Source organism: Candoia aspera, chromosome 3 (genome assembly GCF_035149785.1).
Source record: "Candoia aspera isolate rCanAsp1 chromosome 3, rCanAsp1.hap2, whole genome shotgun sequence".
NCBI classification, from domain to species: Eukaryota; Metazoa; Chordata; class Lepidosauria; order Squamata; family Boidae; genus Candoia; species Candoia aspera.
In genome coordinates, this window is record NC_086155.1 from 39,151,471 (window position 1) to 39,176,067 (window position 24,597).

The following is a 24,597-nucleotide window of genomic DNA, read 5'->3' on the forward strand; positions in this document are numbered from 1 at the left end:
ATGCTGCTGGGCTGGGGTGGCTGCAGCTTCACGCCATGCTGTGGTGCTGGGGCAGCTGTGGCTTTGTGCCAGGCTCCCGCTCCACTGGCAGCAGCCACTCCAGCCCAGGACTCCCTCGCAACTTCCTGCCAGCTACTCCATTAACTTTGCTTGTTGGAAGTTGGCAGGAAGTCGCAAGGAGGTCCTCACTTAACGACCCACAATTCCCACTTAACGGTGGCAAAGGGGACTGTCAGGATTGCCATAATTAAGTGATGCGGTCACGCGATGTTGTACTTTGTTACCACATCAGTTAGCAACGGAAATTCTGGACCCAATTACAGTCGTAACACAAGGACTACCTGTAGTCAAATTCAATACAGTGGACTTACTCCTAGGTAAGTTTTAGGACAGAGACTGAGTCAGAGGAGGAAGAGTGCAGTCCAGAAAAACCACCAAGCCAAGCTGAGGAAAAAACTGAGGAACGTTTACCGTTGAAAAGAAACCTTGGATGGGAAGAAACAGAACAGCCGATGGGACCAGGCAGTGAATCGGTTTTGCCACTGCCAATCAGCGCTCGAGAGTGGCGCACGGCGAGGAGGGCCAAGCAACGAGAAGCCCGATTGGCTCTCAATCGGCAATGGTGTGATTTGGCAGCCTATAAAAGGTGTAGGAAGGCACAGAAGGGTCCTGGAGACAAGCGCTCCTATTCGTAGCCATTTGAATCCACCTCAGCACCTCCTGAGCTGTCTCTAGAATTGGAAAAGGCTGGTAATCTTGACAACTCCGATCTTCCTGTGGCACCTACGATCCTTCCACCCATCTTAACTGACCCAATTCCTGTAACTGAATTTCCGCTAGAGGTTTCTGCCTCAGGAACCACTGCCGCTCTCTTGCCTTCAGAATCCTTCTCCACTCCCACCACTTCAGCACTGTCCACCTCTGACATCTCCGTTTAACCATCAACCAGGAAGTCAGCTCTGTGTTACTTACCTCATAACTTTCCATCTCCGCTCTGTAATACCTCCGCTCAGTCTCGTCTTGTCCTCATCTACCCGATTTCTCTGCCTTAGCCTTGCATGCTGCGTCTCTTCACTCGGAACCGCTTGATTTCCCTGCCTCAGAGTTAACGGCTCCCTTCCAGTCTTCAACCAATTGGTAACTCAGCACTGTGTAGTCCATTAATTCAACCCTATATTTTATTCTACCTGCGTTGTCTATGATTTAATTTGTTTCTACTTGAGATTGAGAATCAATTTTACCTCAGCTTTTGTTGCCTTGTCATTGGTAGACTGTTTCTTTGTTTTAGTCTCAACTGTTGAATGAGATATATAGCTCTCTAAATTAAACTAATGCTTTGCAGGTTGTTTCTCATCGATCGCTCAGTTATTGAGTAATTTGTTTAATAAAGAATTATTATATTAAATTTGGAGTCAGTCAGTTAAACAGGACAGTAAGTATGTATGAGATTGCAACCTTAGTCCTGTGTTTCAAATGTTAACAATTTGCAACTAAATAAAAATTGTAGCCTAAAAAAGGTTCTTCCATTATTGGAGTGATAAAACTACAAGTGGATTTATATCAGTGCTAAGGGTACCTCCACATAAGGATTCTGTACCAGGTTGAAGGCAGGTCCAGACCTCTTTGTTCCTTTGATGCCACTGGGGCTGGAGAGCTAAATATGAAGTATAAACATCAATTTCATTCTGATCTGTAATGTTTTGAAGCTTTAAAATACATACATACTGCATACATACATACATGGTTTCATTTGCCCATTGGAGGAATTCTTACTTCATCCCTACTGAGCTTTAGGTCCTGTAAGGAAGCTGACAACTGGAGGCCTTTATGAGTAACCCAGAGCAAATTTGCAAGTGTAAATTTTCCCTCTTCCTTTCATCATGGGACCAGGTAGAAAGCAGAGTGCCAAGCTGTTGATTTTTTCCTCCTCTTCTCTTGTGTGAAATGAAGATAAAAGGCTTGTTGTGCTACCTTATCTGTAGCATTCCTGGGCAAGACAGTAATTTTTTTTACTCCTTATTCTCAGCATTTGAGGCTTGTAGAAATGAAGTTAACCATCTACAAACCCTTTGAACTGATAAGATTTTTTACTTTCTTACTGAAGGCTTATTCCATTATTTGTCTCGAAAACTTCTTGCATCACTTAACTTATAGCATCACATGTTCATTGAAATAAGCCAATGTTGGTTTTAATGATACGTTGCCCTGCTATCACCAAAGAGTTAACTAACTTAACTTTGCTTCAAAGCTTATTGACTTATTTCTAGCAATTCTCCAGTAAGTGATCAGTAGGTCAAGATTACTATAGCTTTCTCTGTTTCTTTTTCTCTTCCTCTTAGTGTTTTGTGCCATGGAATGTGGTATCTTAATTTTGAGGTCACGAAAAGTTCTCAGTCTTCAATTATTATAATGGAGAAACAAATATGTGCTGTTACTGTGATTTATTGTTTGGATGAGGGGTTGTTAGCAAGTTTCTGATTCCATAACATTGAGTAGGAGGTTTAGGAACCCTTTGGACTTGCTATACTTCATATTGGGTCAGAGTCTCACATATCTGTGGTCTTCCTTTTTTCTTTCAAAGAATGTAATGTTCTCTTTATCTTGTACATCCAAACGGACACACGCTTACTCACAGAGATATTTCTTTTTGATAATACTTATGCTTACTAAAGAATTACTTCCATCAACCTCGGAGAAAATGTGATATTTTTGACTTGATGTAACTTGATATATTAGATAAATCTCTTTTCAGGAAGAGATACCAATGTATTGGTTTATGTGAAAAGAAGACTAGCTATGTGTGCAAGGAAGCTTGGAAGAATTAAAGAAGCAGCAAAAATGATGAGGGATGTAAGTAAGATAGAAGAAAACTGATTATTTGTACAGTAGTGTTCAAAGAAATAATATTTTTTTACATTTTCTTCTCATTTCAGTGGTTTAATTTATTAGGAAAAATAAGATCTTTAGTGTACCGTGATTAAAAAATTAATTGTAATGATTATGGTTTAAATTTGCTTACTAAGGGCATGTAAATTGAACTCAAAACACTTCCAGGATGGTCAAATTAATTGGTTTTGAATATAAAACAGCTGTAATGAATTTGAAATAACAGTTTTTGAAATCATTTATTGTACAAAATGACTCGTCAGCTTACTGTCTACATAACTTGAAAATGGATTTTTGAATCCACAGTATTTTGCATACCACTATTGCATATGAATATTTTTTAAAAGTGATTATGAAGGTGGTGGCCTCTACCTTCTGATTCATTTGGATTATCAGGACCCATTTCAGGACATCTCCACTCCAGGACATGTCCAATTAGATTATGTCTGCTTGTTTTAAGAGCTGAGTTGGCTTTTTCTGACTTTGTGCCAGTTTAAATGAAACCAGATCACAGCTTATCTTTTCTCTTGTAATGGTTGAGCTTGTGTGTGGTACAGCTGCACGTTGGCAAGGACTCTTGCCCTCTCTGCCTCTCAATTTCTGGCATTAAAAAAAAAACAACCCTTGAAAATTTGTGTTATCTACATCTCTAACCCTAGGGATGTTTACTTCAGAGTGGATTTTACTGAATTTAGAATGTAAAATACATTCTTGATTTTGTTAAAAGCCTTACAGTTGTTTTTACCAAGAACTGTAAATGTGCATAAAAATATTTTCCTCCACCCTTTTTACAGTTAATGAAAGAATTTCCTATCCTAAGTGTACTGAATATCCATGAAAACCTCCTAGAAACACTTCTGGAGCTACAGGCTTATGCTGATGTCCAGGCAGTTCTAGCAAAGTATGATGGTAAGAATGTATAATTATTTTTGTGGAGTATATGATAGTTTGTGTCGGCATTAGAAACATTTATGAATCGTTAGGTTTTCAGCGAGTTTCCAGTCGTGCAGCCTGTGAAGTATACTAGGTCCCATATTAGAAATGACTCAGACACATTAGCCAGTGTTAAGAGTCTATTTACATACTTACAGCTTCGTACAGAAGTCTTCTGCTAAGCAACATACAGACGGTTTCCACAGCGCAGTTCAGTGAGACAAAGTAACAGCATCCAGGTGAAAGGTGAAGAGAGAGAATACACAGACCATATTATACTCTTATACAATCTATTGTCCAATAGAATCATACACTGCATCATTTCATTACACCATGCAACCATATTACACATTTCATCATCTTATTTCATCAGCTTCCCCCTACGTCATCAGCTTCCTACTCAGCCATAATGACACAGCTAAATTGCAAATCAAATGACTCAGCAATTTCTATCATAATAGTTTCTATTCTGTTGTGTAAATTCTGATGTATATTTTTACAAACATCAACATAGGTGTCCTTTCATTTTGTAATGTTAGGCTATTTAAAGTAATTATTGGAAAGGGCACAGTGGACTAGATGGATCAATGGTGGGGAATTTCCATCATCCCAGTCACTGGCAAAACTGCTTATAGCTAATGTGTGGCCATAAATGAACTCACTCCAGCTCCTGATAGTATATCAAGATAAAACAGGTTACTTGAAATGCTAAATGTATCCTGTAAATGCTAAACAAGTACAAGTAGTCTTTGGGTTATGACCATTCGTTTAGTGACTGTTCAAAGTTACAACAGAACTGAACAAATTGTACTTATGATGGATCCTCAGAGTTCCAGCTGTCACAGGGTCCCTGCAGTCACGTGATTGCGATTTCTGACATTCCCTGCCAGCTTCCCACAAGCAAGTCAACGGGGAAGCCGGCAGGAAGTCACAATCACGTAAGTTCCTTTCTTAACAACAGCAACTACGACTTCCGGAATTGCTGTCACTAAGCAATGCAGTCACATGACATCATGCTTTACAACCACGTTGCTTAGCAACAGAACTTCCAGTTCCAATTGCTCTTGTAACCCAAGGACTACCTGTACTCTAAAAGAAATTACTATGTTCCTGATTAAGTAAAAGGCAGAGAGCATTGCTCAGTGGGGAAGCATGACCATAATGTATATTAAATTCAAGGCTCAGTTTATAGTACCTTTGGCAAGCAGGCAAACATGTTCTGAGATTCTGAAAAGCTGTTGAAGTTCAGATAGGCTAGACTTATAATTCATTGGATTCAGTATTGTCAAACCAGCTAAATTAGCCTGGTTCACATAATAATAATGGTTGGGTTCTCAAATCCCATTTTTCCAAAAAAAGGCCTATTATGACAATTGCATATTAGCCATAGATATTATCTACCTTATGTTTTGAATTTTTTTTTTAATTTAAAATGTTGACATTTTGCAAGATTACTGAGATCTTCTGAGGGGTATCCAGCGCCTGAAAATATTACATATTGTTAGGTTAGTATTATTATGAATCAGGCCACTATTTGTCAGAGATCTTTATGTTGCAAAACAAGATTGAGTAATTAAGTCTTTCTATCAGCTTGGAATGGTTTAGTAAAACGTAAAATAATTTTTTAACGCCTTCATACTAAAGCTCTGTGGCTCCTGTGCCTGAAACAGGAGCATGCATTTAGTGAGGGAAGAGAATGTGTGTGACTGGGATTTTGCACAGTGCAATTTTTTTTGGTGGGTTTTGTTTTTTCAGTAAGCTGTATTTTAATCTTGTGTTGCAGTGCTTTACAAGAGTAAGGCTGCAATCCCTTATGGCAAGGGTAGGTAATCTGCAGTCTCCAGGATTTTTTTTTCTGAACCTTAATGTTACTTTTAGCAATGGTGCTGAATTTTGTTTACATGGCCAAAATTTAAAGGCATAGTTTTATGCCATTTTTAGTGTATTTTTTTAAGATATCCCTCCTTACACACACACACCCAAAAAAAGAAAATTCTGGCCCTGTTCACAGTTCATAATTGTTCTATCCTATTGTAGTCCTTGGCAACTCTTCAACAGTTGTCCAGTCCTGCCTTAGAGAAAGGCTTGGTTCTGTAATAGCCACTGTATTTTTATTGGCTCCCAAGACTAGCAACTTTGAAAAAAGAAAAGAAGTAGACAAAAGTCAAGAAGCAATTACCAAGACATACTTTTCTGGAAATTGTGAGTTCAGTTTTAAGGAAAGAAGTGATTGAGATATTTGTGGGTTCAATAGATAAGAGAAATCAGTAAACAGAGGGGTAGAAAGATCACATAGGGGAGAAATTTAGGTGACAGCAACTGTTTGAAGTAGAGTAGGTTCTTGTAGGTATGTGAATGTTGGGAACACTTAAAAATTTATGAAGCAAAAACACTAGCTGTGTAGATTTTTAGTGTATATGAAGTATCCAGAAAAATAAAAGTTATAGATAATACGAAGCTGTGAAGCAGAATAGTAATTTGCACTTGTTCAAAAGAATAGAATATAGATCATGCTTTTCTTCATTGTTGTACTTGTAATTCAAATCATAACAGCAAGGGAAATTTGTTTTAAAACCTGTATATGGCCTACTGTTGTAAAGCCCCTTCTCCTTGGGTAGATCACTTAAATGTACCAAAATCTCCTTAGGTCTACTGCTTTTGGGCTCTGAATTTTTGTTGTGAAATTCATTATTAATTATTACTATTACTATTACTACTGCATTTATATCCTGATTTTTCTTTTGGGAGTTCAAGGTTGTATACAATTTTTATTTCTACAGCATGAACTGGCGAGATGAGTTAAAATGAGAAAGAGTAACTGCTCAGGGTCACTCAGTGATCTCTGTGGTCAACTGGGGACTTGAATCTCTTCAGTTCAAGACTGGCTGGCTGTGGGTTTTAGCCCCCCTACCCCATCTAGTGATCTTCCATCATTAATTTTGGATGGGATAACACTTCCCCAGACATGGTGCACCATCTGGGAGTTCTCTTGGATTTGTGCCTTGAGCAGGTGGCAGCTATGACTAGGGGGCCTTTGCACAAATACATCTTGTGCACCACTTGTACCCATTCCTAGATTGGGAGGCATTGCTCATGGTCACTTATGCCCTAATCACCTACCAGTTTGGCTATTGCAATGCACTCTACATGGGGCTGCCCCTGAAAAGCATTCAGAAGCTTTCGCTGGTCCAGAAAGTTGCAGCACATGCAGTATTGGATGCACACATGTAACGCTACTGCTGGATGAACTGAGCTGGCTCCCAGTAGGCTTCTGGGTGTAATGCAGGGTACATGGGGCCAGATTACTTGCATGGTTGCCAGTGCTGATGGTTTCTGCCCATCACACTAAATCCAGTACAGTGGCATGCCTTGGGTTCCCTTGGTAAAATAGTATCACCTGGTGGGTCCTTGGAAGCCAGGCTACTTGATTATAGTACCTGCCTTATGGAAGAGCCTCATCCCAGAGATTTGGAAGGCCCCACCCTGTTGGTGTTCTGGAAAGCCATGACGACTTGATTTTTCTCCTAGACACTGGTGCAGGGATATTAATGGAGTCTGGTGCCTGTAGAGGGATATTTTGATAAGGTGCATTTTACAGTGGCCTCAACTTGAGTTTTTAAAGATTGTGTTGTATATTATGTTTTATCTTTTGTTCGCTGCTCAGAGTTCCATTGGTAGATGTGGCTATATAAATTTGTTAAATCAATCAACCTCCCCAGCCCAAACCGAATATGTTAACTGCAACACTACCTTGGCTGTATATACTAAACAGGAAATATTGCATGATTGATTTTTGCCCTTCAGATTTTAATCTCTCGTATATCTAATATATAGATAATCCCCAGTATAAATTGCTGTTCTAGGAGGGAATGATTTTGAAATGTTTCTTACTTTAGGATCTAAAAGACAACAATTTATTGTTCCATAGATATCAGCCTTCCAAAATCAGCAGCAATATGTTATACAGCAGCACTTTTAAAAGCTAGAGCAGTTTCAGATAGGTAAGTGAAATATTTGATAGGAATATTGATATACAGTTTGAGTTTATATTGATAAACAGTATTGACTATATATTGATATACAGTATAACACATTTTCATTGTTGTGTCCATTGAAAAGTCATGGCAGTTTTGCTTCTGGATTGATGTAAAGGATAACATAAATCATTATTTGACTTCTATTGTCTTCTTATTTTTTTTTAAATTCAACATAGCAGTTACCAAAGGTTATTTACAAATGGTTCTGTAATAATGGCTCTCCTATATGGCAGATCTTTGTCATTACATCTTTCTTTCCATATTGCTGCCAAATAGCAATTGGGATATAAAAATATGCAATGTTTAGGCAGATGCAATCAGTTGTTGTCATATATAGCAGATACCCATACGTATTCATTTCCAAATAACCAGTTAGAAACTGTATTATGGGAACTGACAAAGCTGATTACAAATATTTGGTTTTCTAGTTTCTTTTTCTGAGTTGGCAGTTGCCTTTTCCGGAGGTATACCATCTTATTCAAGTCAAAGGTTACATTTAACCTTTGAGTGAAATGCTGGGAGCAGCATTCAAAAGGGGCTGAAATGTGACAACATTAAATTGATTTGATTAAATGTAAATAAAATAAATAAAATAGTTGATATAAGTACTCTCAATATATTCAAAATCCAGAAGCAATTTTTGGAGAACTTTGGGGTCCACACCTAAAATTTTGGGTACCATTTTGCTTTTTGGAGATACAGCTAGATAGCTGAGACAACGTGGAGTAATTAAAAATTAACTTTGATTTATCTTTCCTGGCTAGCTCACTTCAGATTCAGCTATATATTGAGTTTATTTATTCATTCATTCATTCAATACAGTAACCCTAGAATAGCCATAAATAGGTAGATTTGCAAACCACTAACCATACTTTATATACCAAAATGGCTGGATTCCTTCAACATATTAAGCCAAACAAACTTCATTAGTATTTTGTCTGAAGCAGTCTGAAGTGAGGAAAGCTTCAGGCATCTGAGAAGCATATACATTTTCATCTGACAAGTAGAAACAGTGCTTAGTTCTTTATTGGATTACAGTCTTCTGGTATAAGGATATTAACCTTGCTAATTTGAGCTTTTGCTCCCATTATTTTCCCCTCATTGCTTTATCTTTTAAAATGCTAAATTATGGATTGCTTCTGTTTTTGTAATGTAACAAACTTTTGAATGTTGCTGTAGGTTTTCTCCAGAAACAGCTTCTAGAAGGGGACTTAGCACAGCAGAAATTAATGCTGTAGAAGCAATACATAGAGCAGTTGAATTTAACCCTCACGTTCCAAAGGTAAGTACATCCCTAACAATCCCTCCTGTTCCCTATTAAGGTAAGTGGGAAGAAAGCCTCATGTGGGCCAGGCCAGGCGTGCCTTGTCAGCAGCAGGAGCAAGAAGATGGTGAAGGTCAGCCAGGGCGGTAGAGTGCAGGGTGACGGGGGCCTCAGAGTGCAGGGTGGCTGGGGCTTCGTGGTGCTGGGCTGGGGTGGCTTAAGTGAAATAACTGAAACATAACTAACATATTCCTTAGCATATAAAAATTGCCAGTCATTCTGTTACATATTAACTATTTTTGCTTTTCATACATTGTTATCGCTATATGCTATATAACTGAATTATTACTATTGATTTTATTACAATTATCCTTTAATAACTTCATATTTGAATGAAAGAATATTTTGGCAATCAATTTTTTTTACATTACATTATATATTAAGTATATATACTGTGAGTACAAGACTCCAAGATGCATTTAAATCATAAAAAGGAACAACTGGTTCCGAACAAGATTGTATGCATCCAGTTACTTGCCCAGACTATGGCTGGACATCAGGGGATTCTTTATTGGTAGACCTAAATAGATTTGATAATTTATGTATTTCTGACACACTATATTCCCCAAAACTATCAATATCCTGATTAATTCTAGGCTGATTTTTAACATTTTTCAATGCCTGACTGATCTGCATAGATGTAATCAACCTTCCTGTGTCTCAGAAATTGAAAAATTATGTTCTGTTATTTTCTTCAGTATTTTGTCAGGCACTAACCTATTTTAAGGACTTAGTAGTTATCAAATCAGTATTGCCTTCCATTGGTTCCATTATCACTGTAAGATCTTGTCAGCTTTTGTTGCTCCCAAAATGGGTAAGAACCTGAAACTCTATACTTTGTATATGGAATATATAGGCTATAATCATGACTTTCACTTCATGCTTTTTCTGTTTTTAGGTTGTAATTTTGGTTTTTAATTGGGTTTTAAAGGGGGTTATTGTGTTTTACAGATTTTTGGATTTTGTTTATTGGTTATGTTATTTGGTTGTTCTTAATTAAGTGAGCTTCCCAGAGTCACAAACGTAAGTTGGGCAGTTATCCAAATTGAATACATTTTGCTGTCCCTATGCTCAGTAAAGTCATAGTTCTTCATGTAGTGATAATTCCCAAGGTTTTGCTATGTAATTCAAAAGAACTGTCATGCTCCCCAATCAAATATTCTCAGAACATCTTATGGGACTCGCATCCATCTTCCAGCAACCCGTGTCAACTTGCGATTTGACCAGCAGGGAGGGGGAGCATGGTTGGAGTGGGAATCATCTTGTTTGGGCTAGCTGCTCCTTGCACCAAGGTCATCTAGGAAGAACCATTACAGCCAGATGCTGGCACATGAAGGAGGGGCACATACCTAAGAGAGCAGTAGGGGGGAATTTGAAGTTACTGTGATTTTAAAATGTAGAAACGCATGGGAAATTCCATTCGCAACTTTTTCTCTGTATTGAATGCTACGCTTCATTAAATAGATTTGTAAGCAAAAGCTTATGAGTCGTAATTGAATGAATGCTCAAGTGTTCCAGTCATCACAAGAACAGTCACATCACTAAACTGTTTTGACATGTGTTACACTGAATTAACAAAGTTATAGATATTCAACCATAATGGGTCAATAGTGGGATATGTCCATATTACATGAGTAAGTGTTCCCTTGCTCCCTTTATACTTTCAGTATAATGAGGTACTTCTAAGTAATGATTGTGATAGAACTTAAGCTAAAATTAATTTCTTGGCGACAAAAAGTTTATTGTTCACTTCTTTTGACTATACTTTTTGTGAACTCTGTTCCTACTTAGTGTTATGAGACCAACCAAAGACAGCTAGTGCTGCCACCTAGCTGGACAAGACTAACTTATTTCCAAGGATGATAATGGGTTTCAAAGTCATAGTTTTGCAACTATATTTATATCTGTCTGTGTTAATGATTTAAATGCCAATTATACTATTTATTAAATAGGTAATGTTATAATTTATAGCAATTAATTTTTAAGTTAGTCACAGGCCACAGTTTATCTTTAAGTGATTCACTCAAACTCCAAACTCTTAAAAAAACACTGCAATCATTATAGCATAATTTTGCTGCAAAGCTTGCATCAGATGTAAGAAAAAATGGAATTATTTGTATGTATAAACACACAAGTGGTCAAGAAAACTGTAAATCCCAATAAGCGTTGTTGAATACCATCATTGTGAAAAAGCATTCTTTCTTTCATTGGAACTTCCATAGTTATTCCTTTATGTAAAGCAAAGGATTTTATCCTTAGTCTGTGTAAAGGAAATATATAAATCATTTAAATAAATACATTGTTCTTAATTATTTTTCTTACAGTAAGCATATTTAGAATACTTAGATTTATTGTGATATATAGAAGTGTCAGTTTGTCAGACAAAAAACAGTAACCTGGAAATAATTGTGAAACAAGGTTTTCTAAATTGATATAACTGTCTGATGATTTTTAATTTTTTACCCATATCCATCCTTGTACTTCCAACTAATTTTAAGAAGAAGCTTATTCCAACAGTCATTGTTAAGTGTCATATTATGTAACAATTAAAGCCTTTCTATAAAATCTGTATCGCCCAGTAGAAAAAACCAGGATGAGAAACTTCCTGCCCAATTCATCTTTTCCCTAAATAAATGTGTATAATTGGAACGTCAACTGGCCATTCCTGCCACTGATAATATATTGCCCTTGTAGCCTTAGTAATGGAAGGATGGGTTATCATTGGACCTAATCCTCTTTTGATAATCAGGGTGTTCAAATGTGGCTTTCCTTGAAGCTTTGACTTTATCCATCTAGTTTTCTCTTTGCTTGATAGAATATGCATTGAGAGAGCTAATTGCTGTAAGGTTTTGCAGTTCCCCTGCATGAATGATCAAAAGCACAGCAAATTCATTTCAGGCAGTCTCAGTTTTTTCTTGCCTCTGCCTTTAGGGGGGAAGATTATGATGTATTATCATTATCTAAGAATTAGGTTTCTGTCCAAATGCTTCAGACCTATTGTGTCTTTGAGGAGTTTAATATGTTTTGTTTTATGTACTTCTGACTGGCATCACACATCAAGAAAACTAGTGTGTCATATTAATGATTTTATATTCTTGTTTAGTCATACTTTCAGATTCATTCTTTGTATTACTGTGACTTATATGTTAAGGGGCTGTAGGGAATAGTGTGCCAGATCTACTATTATTTAGACCTATTATTACCTTTGATTAAAATAATCTAAGGTTTTAGCATGTATTGTATGTTCAGCTTTACTATGTTTATGATGAAAGTGAATAATTGCTGAGTTTCTGTGCGTTCTTGTGTTTGCACAAGTGTTGATGCCAAGCATCACAGAAATGTCTCCAGTTAATGAGTGTTCAGTTTAATAATGAAATAATTCATTTGAAAGAGTAAATGCTTGTTCTAGATATGGTATTTTTTTCTAATATCAAGTACTTAAAGAAATCATAGTCAAAGTTAAAATCTGAGAGAAAAGGTAACAAGCTAGCAGTATAATCCTATGTATCTCTACAGTACTAAAAATAAGTTCATTGAGTAAAATGGGCATTTATAGTTGGCTGGAATAGCTGCTGCTCTCCAGATCTTCATGGCTATTTAAACTACATGATATAATCAAGTGTTTATAATAGATGGTTTGATAAGATGTCATTAATTTAGTCCAGAGTTGATAATTGTTGCAGACTTCCCCTTCTATTTATAAACAAACACCAGTCTAATAATTTCATGGACTGAGAAGAATCATGGCAGAGATTGAATATTTGAAGCCACTTTCACGCTTTGACAATATGTGGATGATTCCTTACTGGTTAAAAAAAATGGTCAAAGAGGATTAAATAGGATTAGGAAGAGTATTGCCCTCCCGAAATTGCCTCAAGACACTAAGAGAAGAATCTAGTCAGGCAGTAAATTCATTTGGTTTAACTAGGGCCACAACCTTGGCTACATTCCTTCAGGAATTGGACTGGGGAGAGTTAAATCCTCTAAACTGGATTAGTAAATAATATTGTTTGCGGTATCTGCTGGAATAAAGCAACAAGTTGGCTACACTCTTAGGGTTTTGTGGAGAATTAACAAGTATTGGGCGCAGTGATCAAATGTGAAATTAAATTGGCTATTACTGAATGGAATGGGCTATTTCATAAATAAATTGTATACATCAGTTAATTGAATGGTTATAAATATGTGGACTTTTAACAATTTTTAAATTTGCTGCTTTTTTCCAGTAAAGGGTCTTATTAGTGACTTTCATTTGAAACCTGCTTGGTCATTGATAACTCCAACTAAGATAAACAAGCACATCACTTTTGAGTTATATGTATAAAAGTATGAAATACTGTACTTTTGTAAACATCTCTGACACTTGCATTACACATCTACTTAACTGTGGCTGCTTGAGCTGCTATCCTATCTATACTGTATACAAGTCATTATTTTATAAGAATATTTTTTACCAGGATAAAACTTTCTAATGACACATAATTTAGATCTTTATTATGGCTGTAAGGTCAGCAGTCAGAAAAAACTAAAACAGGTAATAATGAAAATATATAAGTCTAAAAAGAAAAAAAATTAGTACAAATGTTCAGACTTCAGGTGAGCCAGTTAGTGCATATAAAGGTGCATTTCTACCAGGAAATTTCTTTAGATTAGAATAAATAGTTGATCAGGATTTCATGTAGAGAGAACAGTGAAAAAAATATGGTTCAAAGACTCCATTGAGTTGTCCCCATAAGGATATATATACTGATGAAGGGAAATATTTTTGTAGTGCCTCAACAGGATGGCAGAAGGCAATGCATCCAGCTTAGCCAAAGTGTCAGCCCACCCCCCGCCCCCTGGTAAACCAGACAGGAAACATGACTGGATAAGCTGATACTACTTTATTGTAAGGCTACATTAACAGAATCTTGCAAGTCTGAAAGTACCAATCTCCTGCCACCCCTTTTTAAAGCCTGATCAATTAGGGTGGATCCTAAGTTTCTTTCTCTGACAGTTAAGCAATTGCGGGCTCCTCCCTCTTTTATCTGATTGTTCCCTAGGCAGCATCTCTTCCCCTCATCCCTCAAGATCATTCCCACATACCAGTACACAAAGTGAAGGCCCAGTATAATTTCAGGACAGTGATGGATAGGAGGTAGGAGGCTGACACATACCCATTTGAAAGACCCCACATGCCACAAGGTTGGGAACCAATCAGTGTCCCAAATGTGCTATATAAAGATATTTCTGGTGTTACTGAAATCTAATGGGCAAAGGCTTTCCAGAGAGACTCCTAGGGAGTGAAGCTTGCCAATAACTCTTTTTAACCAGGGGTTAAACATTGGGATCAACAAAACCTGCCTTCAGTAGCATCCTCTACTAGGTTTGGATTTGGTATTAACATCTAGGTAATACAACTTTCTTGTTGGATGAAGAATTGTCTGCAATTGAAAAAATAGGAAGATGGGAATGCATAGAAGGCTTCTCATGGCTTCTGCTGAAGTGAGGAAGTCAATGTGATTTTTATTCTGATTTGCATTAGGTTGCTGTTCTCTTGAACTGCTTTATTTGAAAAACAACTGAGAATTACCATTAATATGTAATTCAATAATTGCATTATATTAATTAAAAGCTTTAACTGGTTTCAGACCAGTTGCTATCTTCTATTTTGTGTAAATCGTTAAACAAATGATTTGTTCCTGGAACCATTTTGCACGAAGTAGTATAACATAAGAATATTCACATAAAATATCCACATTAAATTGATTTCGTCTTTCCCACTGTGAAAGATGCATAAAAACGTCTATAAATTTGCATTTGCCAAATAATTCACATTTTATTACAAGCACTGATTTCTCTTTCTAATATACAAATCAAGATTAAACTAATCTTTAGTTTAATAAAACTAAAATATTTACAAAGAAAATACTTAGGTGTAGTGTTTTGTATAGTTTCGCATCTCTTCATACCTTTTCTTCCAGTACTTGCTAGAAATGAAAAGCTTAATTTTGCCTCCGGAGCACGTTCTGAAGCGTGGGGACAGTGAAGCAGTGGCTTATGCATTCTTCCATCTTCAGCACTGGAAGCGAGTAGAAGGAGCCCTTAACTTGCTGCACTGCACATGGGAAGGCAGTAAGTATTCTTCTGCCAGCAGTATGAACTTATTTTTTTCCTAGCTTAACACACTGTGCTCTGACACATTTTAGCAAGATCTGTGAATGGATCAGTTTGTTTTTATGATAGTAGACTACCGTTTAAAGCCATGATCTGTTACAGTAAACAATAGCTTGATAGTAAACTATATTTTGAAACCATGATCTCTTGGTGGCTTATTGATGGCAGTTGTGCTTAGCATTACAAACCTCAGATGCAACTGATGTCAGCTCTAGAGGTTTAATTTCTTCTAAGGAAAATAAAGATGTCTCTTCTCCCCTCACCATACTGTATTTCCCTTTAGAGCAGATTCCTATTATTTTGTTTTCCCACATTTGTTTTTAAAGCTTCTAATATTTAAATAAAATGGCATTCTTAAACTCCCCAAACTTCAGTGAATTTAACACTGTCTTCCTTTTACTGGGAAACTTAATTTAAATGTTGTTTTCAGCTTAGACTTTTTGGAAATCTAGAACAAGATAGATTATAAGAAAGCTCCATTGGATTTCTTATAATAAATCCATCACAACCAGCCATGCTTGATTTTTTTGCCAGCTTAAAGGTATCTATTGTTTTCAGAATGCTTAGGGGAAATTGCTGATTGTTGGAGATGATTTTTTTTGTTATTAAACTGTAGAAATAGAATCAGATACTGATTTTTAACGTATGTTTCACTATCAATTTCCAGACAGTATTTTACCTCCCACTCTTTGACTGTTAAACTCTGGCAAAATCTAATAAGTAGAAACATAAAAATCATTTGTTACCATACTGTTTCAAAATAGCTGCATTGCAAGTTTTCATGTGTTTATACCATGCCATCCAACAAAGCTTTTCCAAGCCAGGTAGAGTGCTTAATTCATTATTAGGCTATATAGAAGGTGAAGCCTCTGTATGAATGTAACACTGTAATATAGATTATAAGGTATTTTGAGGATTATTTTTTTTCTGTCTAACCCTACTTGGATGTCACTGTGAAGGCAGGTGTTGAAATCAAAGAGGTCAGAAGCATCATCCTATATATTGTTTGGATCACAGTGAGTTTACACTGTTGAATATCAACAGGCTATTTGCGAAATTCAAGCAATACTTATATCCTGTTTGGCTTGTGAAGAAGGTCACTAGGTTGCTGAAAGTAAATTTTAGTGGAGCTGATGAGGAAAAGGCAGCGTTGCTTAAAAAGACTTTGATCACAGGTTCCTCCAAGAAAGCTTAAGTACCTTTTTCTGTTAAATATCTGTTTTGAAACTCTCATTTGTGTTTTTTATGGCTGCTAGGCAAATCTTGCTATATTTTATACTGAGATTACCTTCAAAATCCTCATAAAGTTTCTTATCCTTATAACGTTTTTACAGACTGTAGACTGAGAAGTAACTTAACCAAGGTCCTATATATGTAACACTTGTAGAAATTGTAAGGTAATGTTCCATGATTTGATGTCAATCATTATATTTCCCTCTCTTTCAGCATTTAGAATGATTCCATATCCATTAGAAAAGGGACATCTATTTTATCCCTATCCCAGCTGCACAGAGACAGCAGACAGAGAGTTATTACCAAGTAAGTTGCTTTTTTTCTTTATCTAAAGGCATGGCATTTGTATACTATATTTCAACACAAACATATTCCACGCATCTGTATGCTAAAATACTATTAGCTTTAAATGTGGCAACAAGAAAGTACATCATTGATCTGCTATACCAGAGTCTCTCTTTATGTTAACTTTGCAACGTGCAATATTTGCCCTGCAGCTCCTTTCTGTGTTGAAAAATTTACTTTCTAGAGCATGGTGAGGAACCTCAGTCCCTCTAGATGTTCTTGATCTCCTGACTTCCATTAGCCATGGCTTGAATAATCAGTTATCAGGAAAGTTAGAACTGTATACCAATAGCATTTGGAGGATTACATACATGCAACAACTTGTAAAGAAATACATGAGAGAAACCTGCAATATTCCTTCATTTCCAAGAGGTGAAAGAGTAGTATGTGATCAAAATTCTGCATATTTTAATTAAGATCCTCTTTTTGCTTCAGGTGAGCAGAATAACAGAAGCCTCCTTTGATATATTCTTGATTGATTGCTTAGTCCAAGGGAAGTACATTATGTATTGCGTGTTCTCACATAATCAGATCAGAACAAGCATTTCTCTCTGGGAAGATTTACTGAACAAAGATTTCCTTATGGGAATTGCGAATTTTGTCAGTAGTCTTATGGGTTTGATCGTTTTAAAGGAAATGCTTGGTTCTGAGTTATTAGCACAGGTGTGTCTACTTTTTTCAGTTAGCATTTGTACCTTCCATTGGCAAACTGAAAATACATGAATAGTGTATACTGACATACAAAGATTCCTACTACATTTTTGGAGAAGCAATATTAACTAAGGGCAAGAAGGATATAAAAAGTAGTAAGTAAAAGAAGTTGGAGGCAGGAGATAATAAAAAGAAAATTAAACTAAATCTGGTTTATACCAGCAGAGCTCACTGTACCTTTCTGTTGTTGCAAACCACCCTTGGTTTCAACACTTGTACATGCTGTTTCAAATATTACCATTTGCTCTTTAAATTCTCATCTCTCTCTCTCTGGAGATCTTGTCAACTCCATTTTTCATATATTTATTTTGCAATTCAGTCCTTGTTCATTCCCTCCTTGTGACCAAACCATCTCAGCATACTTATTTTATATGAGTAACTCACTTTTGTACACACAGTCATTCATTGCCCATTCATTCTTGATCCTTTTTGCTTTAATACTCCCACTTCTTAAGTAAACCATTCCCACTTCATTCAACTTATTTTTATGTTTTTCTTGACATTTCCAACTCTCTCTTCATAAAGAAAATTGGGGATATATTTTTTCCCAAATATACAGTATATAACTTACAAGTGCTTGTTTCATTTTCCTTATCAGATACAACTACCTTGATCTTTGATACATTAATTTTCAGATCCATACTTATTTCATCTCATAGAGAAAATCTATCTAAGTGGTCACGAGGAGTCAAAAACAACTTGATGGCACATAATCAAAACTCATTTCATCATACAATATAACAATTGTTGAAAATCATTCAGATTCTCAGCCAATAATATACAAAAGTGCATACACATTCATGTCCCTAGCAAACATATCTCTAAAATCACTACAAGATACCATATGCTTTAATCAATAAATATAGCCATTCCTGCTTGAATTTAATTCGGTTTTTATTGTAAATATATACTGTCAAATTGCCATTACTGCATATTCTCCAGTTTTGGTCTTCCAATCTTGTGCTGTCAGCAATTCACTTTTGCAATTTTGTGTCAGATTTGTTCTTTAAGCTGTCAGCATATATCTTAGTAAATTGTGATGTTTCATTTATATTTTCTGTAATTATTTGTCATAAAAATATTTGTGGTTTCAGTACAAATTTTGTGTTTAAAATCTTCTGAATGTTTTTATGTATTTCCTTCCAATAGTTTTGAATTTTATTTATTTATTTTTTGCAAGACCACCACATTTGTTAAAATGTTCTTTCTTTGTTGTAGCATTTCTAACATTTGTTGTTGTATTATTTGTTGTCTTGGTAATCAGTGATAGAGTTATATATTATCTATAAAATATTTTATTCCAATTTTCCCTCAAATTATAGCTTGGAGTAACTTATTGATTTTTTCCATTGTTCTTCTCATTGCTCTACTGTGATTATTTCTCTGAAATTTTGCATCTACTTTATCATGCAATATTTAATGTGTTCTGTCTCTACATCATATTTCAATAACAGTTTATATATGCATCCTAATAGATGGTTTTTTTAAGTGTTTCAAATTCTGTCATCTTTTTCAAGATCCCTCCTTCTTTCTTAAAATCACTTTGTATTCTTCTAGCAATTTATAAAAACATCAACCGTGGTAAATTCCTGCTTTCATTAAGCAGTTCTTGCTATATCTTTAGTCTGTTTTTTTGGGTCGGGATGTACCATATTGGCATATGTGATTAAATCTTTCTTATTTTAGTTGCCTTTGAAGTAAAAGCCCTTTACTTCAACTACAAAGATCACTGGACTTTTTCTTGTTTTTAGAAGATTTTGTGTTATAATATGTCCCTTCATATTCTTTTCTTCTTTTATTTCTTTATACCATAAACACCTATGAAGTCCATTGGCTAAACCAGTTCCTTCTATAATTGATATACTGCTGTTGAGGGATTTTATCCATTGTTTATCTGATTTATGCAATAATATAGTTTAAGGTTAGGAAATGAAAGTCCACGTTTTTCTTTTGAGTCTTACAAAATTTTGAATCTTACTCAAAATTTTGAAACTCCATATAAATCCCACTCCATATAAAGAACACTCTATTGATTGTTCTTTACCAGTCCTGCAATCTCTTGTCTGAGATTGGAATTGGTGCCTTTGGAATAGAAAGTTCATTTTGAGTAATATATTCATTTTTATTGTCACAGTAAGTCCCACCCAAGAAAGTTTTAGGTTTTTCGATCTTCTTTTATTTATTTCCATAGTTTATTATAATTGTTCTGACATTTGCCTTTATTGCATCCTGTCAGATAGTCCCAAATATTTCACTGCCTTCTTTAATTTCACAGTCTTTTTTTTTACAAAGTCATCTTCTTCAGAAGTCAAGTAACTTGTTATCATCTTTAGTTTCTCTTCATTAATTTTATGTCTGCAGAATTGACCAAACTCATTGTTGGTTCTCATCAGCTGTCTTATGATGCTCTGTGACTGCATAATTGTTAATGTTACATCATCTGCATAGCATTTCATTTAGTATTCCTGTCTCTGAATTTTGATGCTAGTTGTTTGTCTTTTCGGATCTTGCCTGTCCCTCTGTTCAGACTATCAAAGATTGAAATGAACATGTGTAGGGAATGGAAGGAGGAGAACATAACCAAAGAAGAATGTAAGGTAGTCCCCAGAAACTGCAAGAACTGTGTAAAAAATGCTAAAGCTCTAAATCAGTGTTTCTCAACCATGGCAACTTTAAGATGTGTGGACTTTAACTCCCAGAATTCCCCAGCCAGAATGGTTGGTGGGGAATTCTGGGAGTTGAAGTCCACACATCTTAAATTTGCTAAGGTTGAGAAACACAGCTCTAAATGACTCAGACTTGCAACAGATATGAAATAACAACAACAAAAACACAATTTTTGGGGCACGTTAAAAACATTTTAGCCCTCTCATTCAAAATTAAAGCTACCCTTTCAGTTACATGGATGTATTCATCAACTCCACAAGATCAGGCCACCTTAATTCAGAACTATTATATCCTTCCCCTTTCTTTTAGTTTCACATACACAGAACATACCTGTTTTTCTCTCTCTCATTTCATTCACTAACTCATGTTCTTTACCATGTACTTCTTCTACATTCCAGGTCAAATTGTTTCATAGTGCCATGGTCATCAAGAAATAGAGCCATGAATATTGACTCCACTGCCCACTGTGGCTTTTGTCAACTGAAGATTTTACATAATCCCTTTTAGTCAGATAAAAAGTAGACTGTTACCCACTTTAGTTATACAAACATCATATACAGCATTCCATGTTAACTATAGTGACATCATGCTGTTTAGTTTTAATATACTTCACCAGAATGCCACAGGAATAATCCAAACCCAATTTACCTCAGGTGTGTAAGTTCTCACACAGTCACAGACAAATAGACTGAAACAAGATCAGTCTGTTACCAAAATGAAAGACTGATAGAAACCATCCCTCCTGACCCAAAGAAAGTAGTTTCTAGTTTGTTAACATCATGTAAGTCTGAAAAAGAGACATAATATTTTGGTTTCACTATAAATAGGGTTTGCACTTGATACACAGCATTTTTGGGTGTTCTCTTACAATGGCTTCATTAGCTTTTATACAATAAACTTACTTATCAGAAGATTTTATATCTCTGAATGCCTGGTTATCTTTTATAATTCAACTTTCTGAAGCTGCTCATACTATTCTAGGCAAGCTAGGATTTCTAATCTAAAGACTGTTGTTCAAGTCAACATATTGTTGCCCATTCACAAATACATCCAGGTGTACTGACACAAGTGTGAAGTACATAGAATGTACAGACGTACTTGGGAGATGACAGTGTAGACTGTTGTCTACAATGTATGTTGTTGGCTTATAACTTGAAAATGTAAGATGTAAATATTGAATAGAAATGTGTGTCTTTAGTAGTTTCAGACATTTGGGAGTATTAATGTAATTTTTAAAAACTGGCACTTTTTTGGCTTCTAAATGACCATAATCAAATAATTAGGAAATAAACTGAACTAAGATTAAGTATAGCCAACTGTTTTTTAGGGTGCTGAGAAATGAAACAGCTTGAAGGAATGCAGTTAATGGGCTTATGTTAAACATTTAGTTTAAATGGTACAAATGGTTGGTATATTATGTTTTTTTTCCTTTCTATTTATTTATGTATTCTTTCTATTTATTTATGTATTTATGTATTCTACATGTTTTCCTTTCTATTTAGTTTTTCCTTATTATATTTTTAGTTCTTTTAATATGGATAATTAAGGCTCAGCAGTGTAAAGAATTGTGTTAGAATTATATCTTGTGAATCACATATTCTGAGAACAGTCTATACCCTTTTGGCCCCCTGCCGCCCTGCGCTCTGCCCCCCACTGGCCTTCATCGTCTTGCTCCCGCTCCTGATGAGGCATGCCCAGCCTGGCTGCTGGGCCAGGCTGGGCTGCACTTCGGCTGCAGGAAAAAAAGCCAAAAGCAGCCTCTGAGCCACAGAGTGCCAAAACACCCCTTTGCATCGCACTTCTGGCCTGCAAAAAGAAAAAGACAAAAGCAGTCCCTGAACTACAGCACCAAAAAACCCCTTCGCTTTTTTTTTTCCTGCAGCACGAAGGGACATTTTGGTGTGTTGCAGCTCAGTGGCTGCTTTAGTCTTTTTTATCCCACGGCTGAAGCCCAGCCTGGCCAGGCATACCTTGTCAGCAGCAGGAGCAAGAAGACAGCGAAGGTCGGCTTGGGCAGTGGAGTGCAGAGCAGCAGGGGCCTCAGTGCAGGGTGGTGAGGGTGACTGCAGCTGGGACTGGGCTGGGGCGGCTGCGGCTTCCCAGGACGTGGCAAGCAGCCCCAATGCTGTGTGGTTCTGAGGCTGCTTGCCGCCCTGCAAAGCAGGGTGCAGGGCAGCCAAAAGGCGGGGGATGGGGGAGGAATAGGCAAATAGGGGGGGAATTGGAGGCAGTCCCTTATCTTACTGAGGCTTACTGAGGCAACAAGAAAGTACATCATTGATCTGCTATACCAGAGTCTCTCTTTATGTTAACTTTCCAACGTGCAATATTTGCAGTGCAGCTCCTTCCCGTGTTGAAAAATTTACTTTCTAAAGCATGGTGAGGAACCTCAGTCATGTTCTTGATCTCCTGACTTCCATTAGCCATGGCTTGAATAATTAGTCATCAGGAAAGTTAGAATTGTATGCCAATAGCATTTGGAGGATTACATACATCCAACAACTTGTAAAGAAATACATGAGAGAAACCTGCAATATTCCTTCATTAGCAAGAGGTGAAAGAGTAGTATGTGATCAAAATTCTGCATATTTTAATTAAGATCCTCTTTTTGCTTCAGTTGAAATGGGGGGGGGGGAAATAGGCAAATGGGGGGGAGTTGGAGGCAGTCCCTTATCTTACTGAGGCTCGGGGCTGGGAGGGACCAAGCCCAGAATGGCTTGGATTGGGGTGGGTACTTGCTTAACCAATTCTCGGTTAACAACGGCAATTGGGACTGCTGGGATTGCGGTCGCTAAACAATGCAGTCATGTGACATCTTGCTTTACAACCTCATTGCTTAGCGCAGAAATTCCGGTCCCAACTGTGCTTGTAAGTCAAGGATTTCTTGTAAACTCCTGTGCTTGCAGACATTTCAGCATAGTAACTCATGCATTCCTATTCATTTTATCTCTGATCAGCGTTGTATTCAAATGTAATATGTTTTAATGCTACAACTGTCATGGAGTTTTCAAATTAACAATCTCCCCCCTCTCCCCCCATGTTCAACAGGCACCAGCTCTGCTCCCTTTAGGAAAGCTGTTAAGACCTGGCTCTTCCCCCAGGCATTAGGGTCCAGTTGAGCAAGAGTCCTCTTGGTTGTTTTGTTATGTTGCTTGATCGTCATTTTATATTTTGTATTTATGTATTCTACATGTTTAATGTTACGTGGTGGTGGGGTATTTGTCTTTTGGTTTATTTGTTTTTTATGCTGCATGCTGTCTAGAGTCACATTGTTTGAGTTAGGCAGTCTTATACGTCTCATAAGTAATCAAACAAACAAATAGTGGTCTATTGCTGAACAAGACTTCTATTTTGTAATCTCTTCTTCTTAAAGGCAGATTATTGCCAGTGGTCAGAATATGGAAGACAATGGTATTAAGAAGTCTCAAAATATATTATAAGGTACAAGAGGGCAGCTCTCTGCTTGGTGGTATTACAGTCTATTATAAAATTAGATGAGGCTTACACAGCAATTTTCTGTTACTTGCAATATCCTACCCATTTTTATAAATAGGTGATACTAGTACTGCTCACTTTTTCATTTGAAAAGAGGATTTTTTTAAAAAAGCGCATTGGAGAATTTCTATTTTAGGGGTATATTTTTAGGTCTATAAAGATGCCATGGTTATTGTCAGTTTAAGTCAGGAGACTTAATAGAGAAGTTCAGAAATCTATATTGAGTTCCACCTGCGACAGCATAACAGAGAAATCTGGGGATTTTTGAATCCTGTATGAACTGAAGATCTCAGAACAATGTATATAAATACAAATAAGATACAATTGCGTCAATAAAATCCAGTTTTAATACATACAATAACATCCAGTTGAAGATTAAAATATAAACAATCAGTATTAAAAAAATAAGCAAATAAGTGAAGGATAGATATTGTTTATCACATGTGATAATACTGCCTTATAAATCTGTTTCCTATCCCAGTAGATAGCTGCAATGACACTATATATAGTCACAGCAATTGAAGAATAATTTACAAACACCTGATCTGGCTTGGCATGTGCTTTATGTGCATTCTAGAAAAAGTTTAGGAAAGGTAGAAAGGATACTCATAGCCTGCTTTTTTTAGAGTTTTCTTTCAGCTTGTTGACTTTATACAGTTTGGGTGATAAAATTGGTTCTTACTCTTAATAACCCTCTTTAGAAATCTTTATTTAGATCATACTTTAACAGTGTTCAACAATGGTTTCTCTTCATCTCCTATATTTTATTGCAAAATGAGATTTATGAATACAATGATGGTTGTCATTATA

At 36.3% G+C, this 24,597-nt stretch overlaps 1 protein-coding gene across 2 annotated transcripts in view; it reads left to right on the forward strand.

Moving 5' to 3' along the window:
* ST7L (suppression of tumorigenicity 7 like) overlaps positions 1 to 24,597 on the forward strand; it is a 52,330-nt gene that overhangs the window by 14,583 nt on the left and 13,150 nt on the right. For both annotated transcript variants that reach the window (XR_010067552.1, XM_063297426.1), the window contains exons 8-13: positions 2,753 to 2,850; positions 3,681 to 3,795; positions 7,748 to 7,820; positions 9,036 to 9,138; positions 15,144 to 15,294; positions 16,783 to 16,875. Coding sequence is in view for 1 of the 2 variants with exons in the window: in XM_063297426.1 (XP_063153496.1) it covers positions 2,753 to 2,850; positions 3,681 to 3,795; positions 7,748 to 7,820; positions 9,036 to 9,138; positions 15,144 to 15,294; positions 16,783 to 16,875 (633 nt within the window). In the remaining variant the exon portion in view is untranslated. The remainder of the gene's footprint in view (positions 1 to 2,752; positions 2,851 to 3,680; positions 3,796 to 7,747; positions 7,821 to 9,035; positions 9,139 to 15,143; positions 15,295 to 16,782; positions 16,876 to 24,597) is intronic.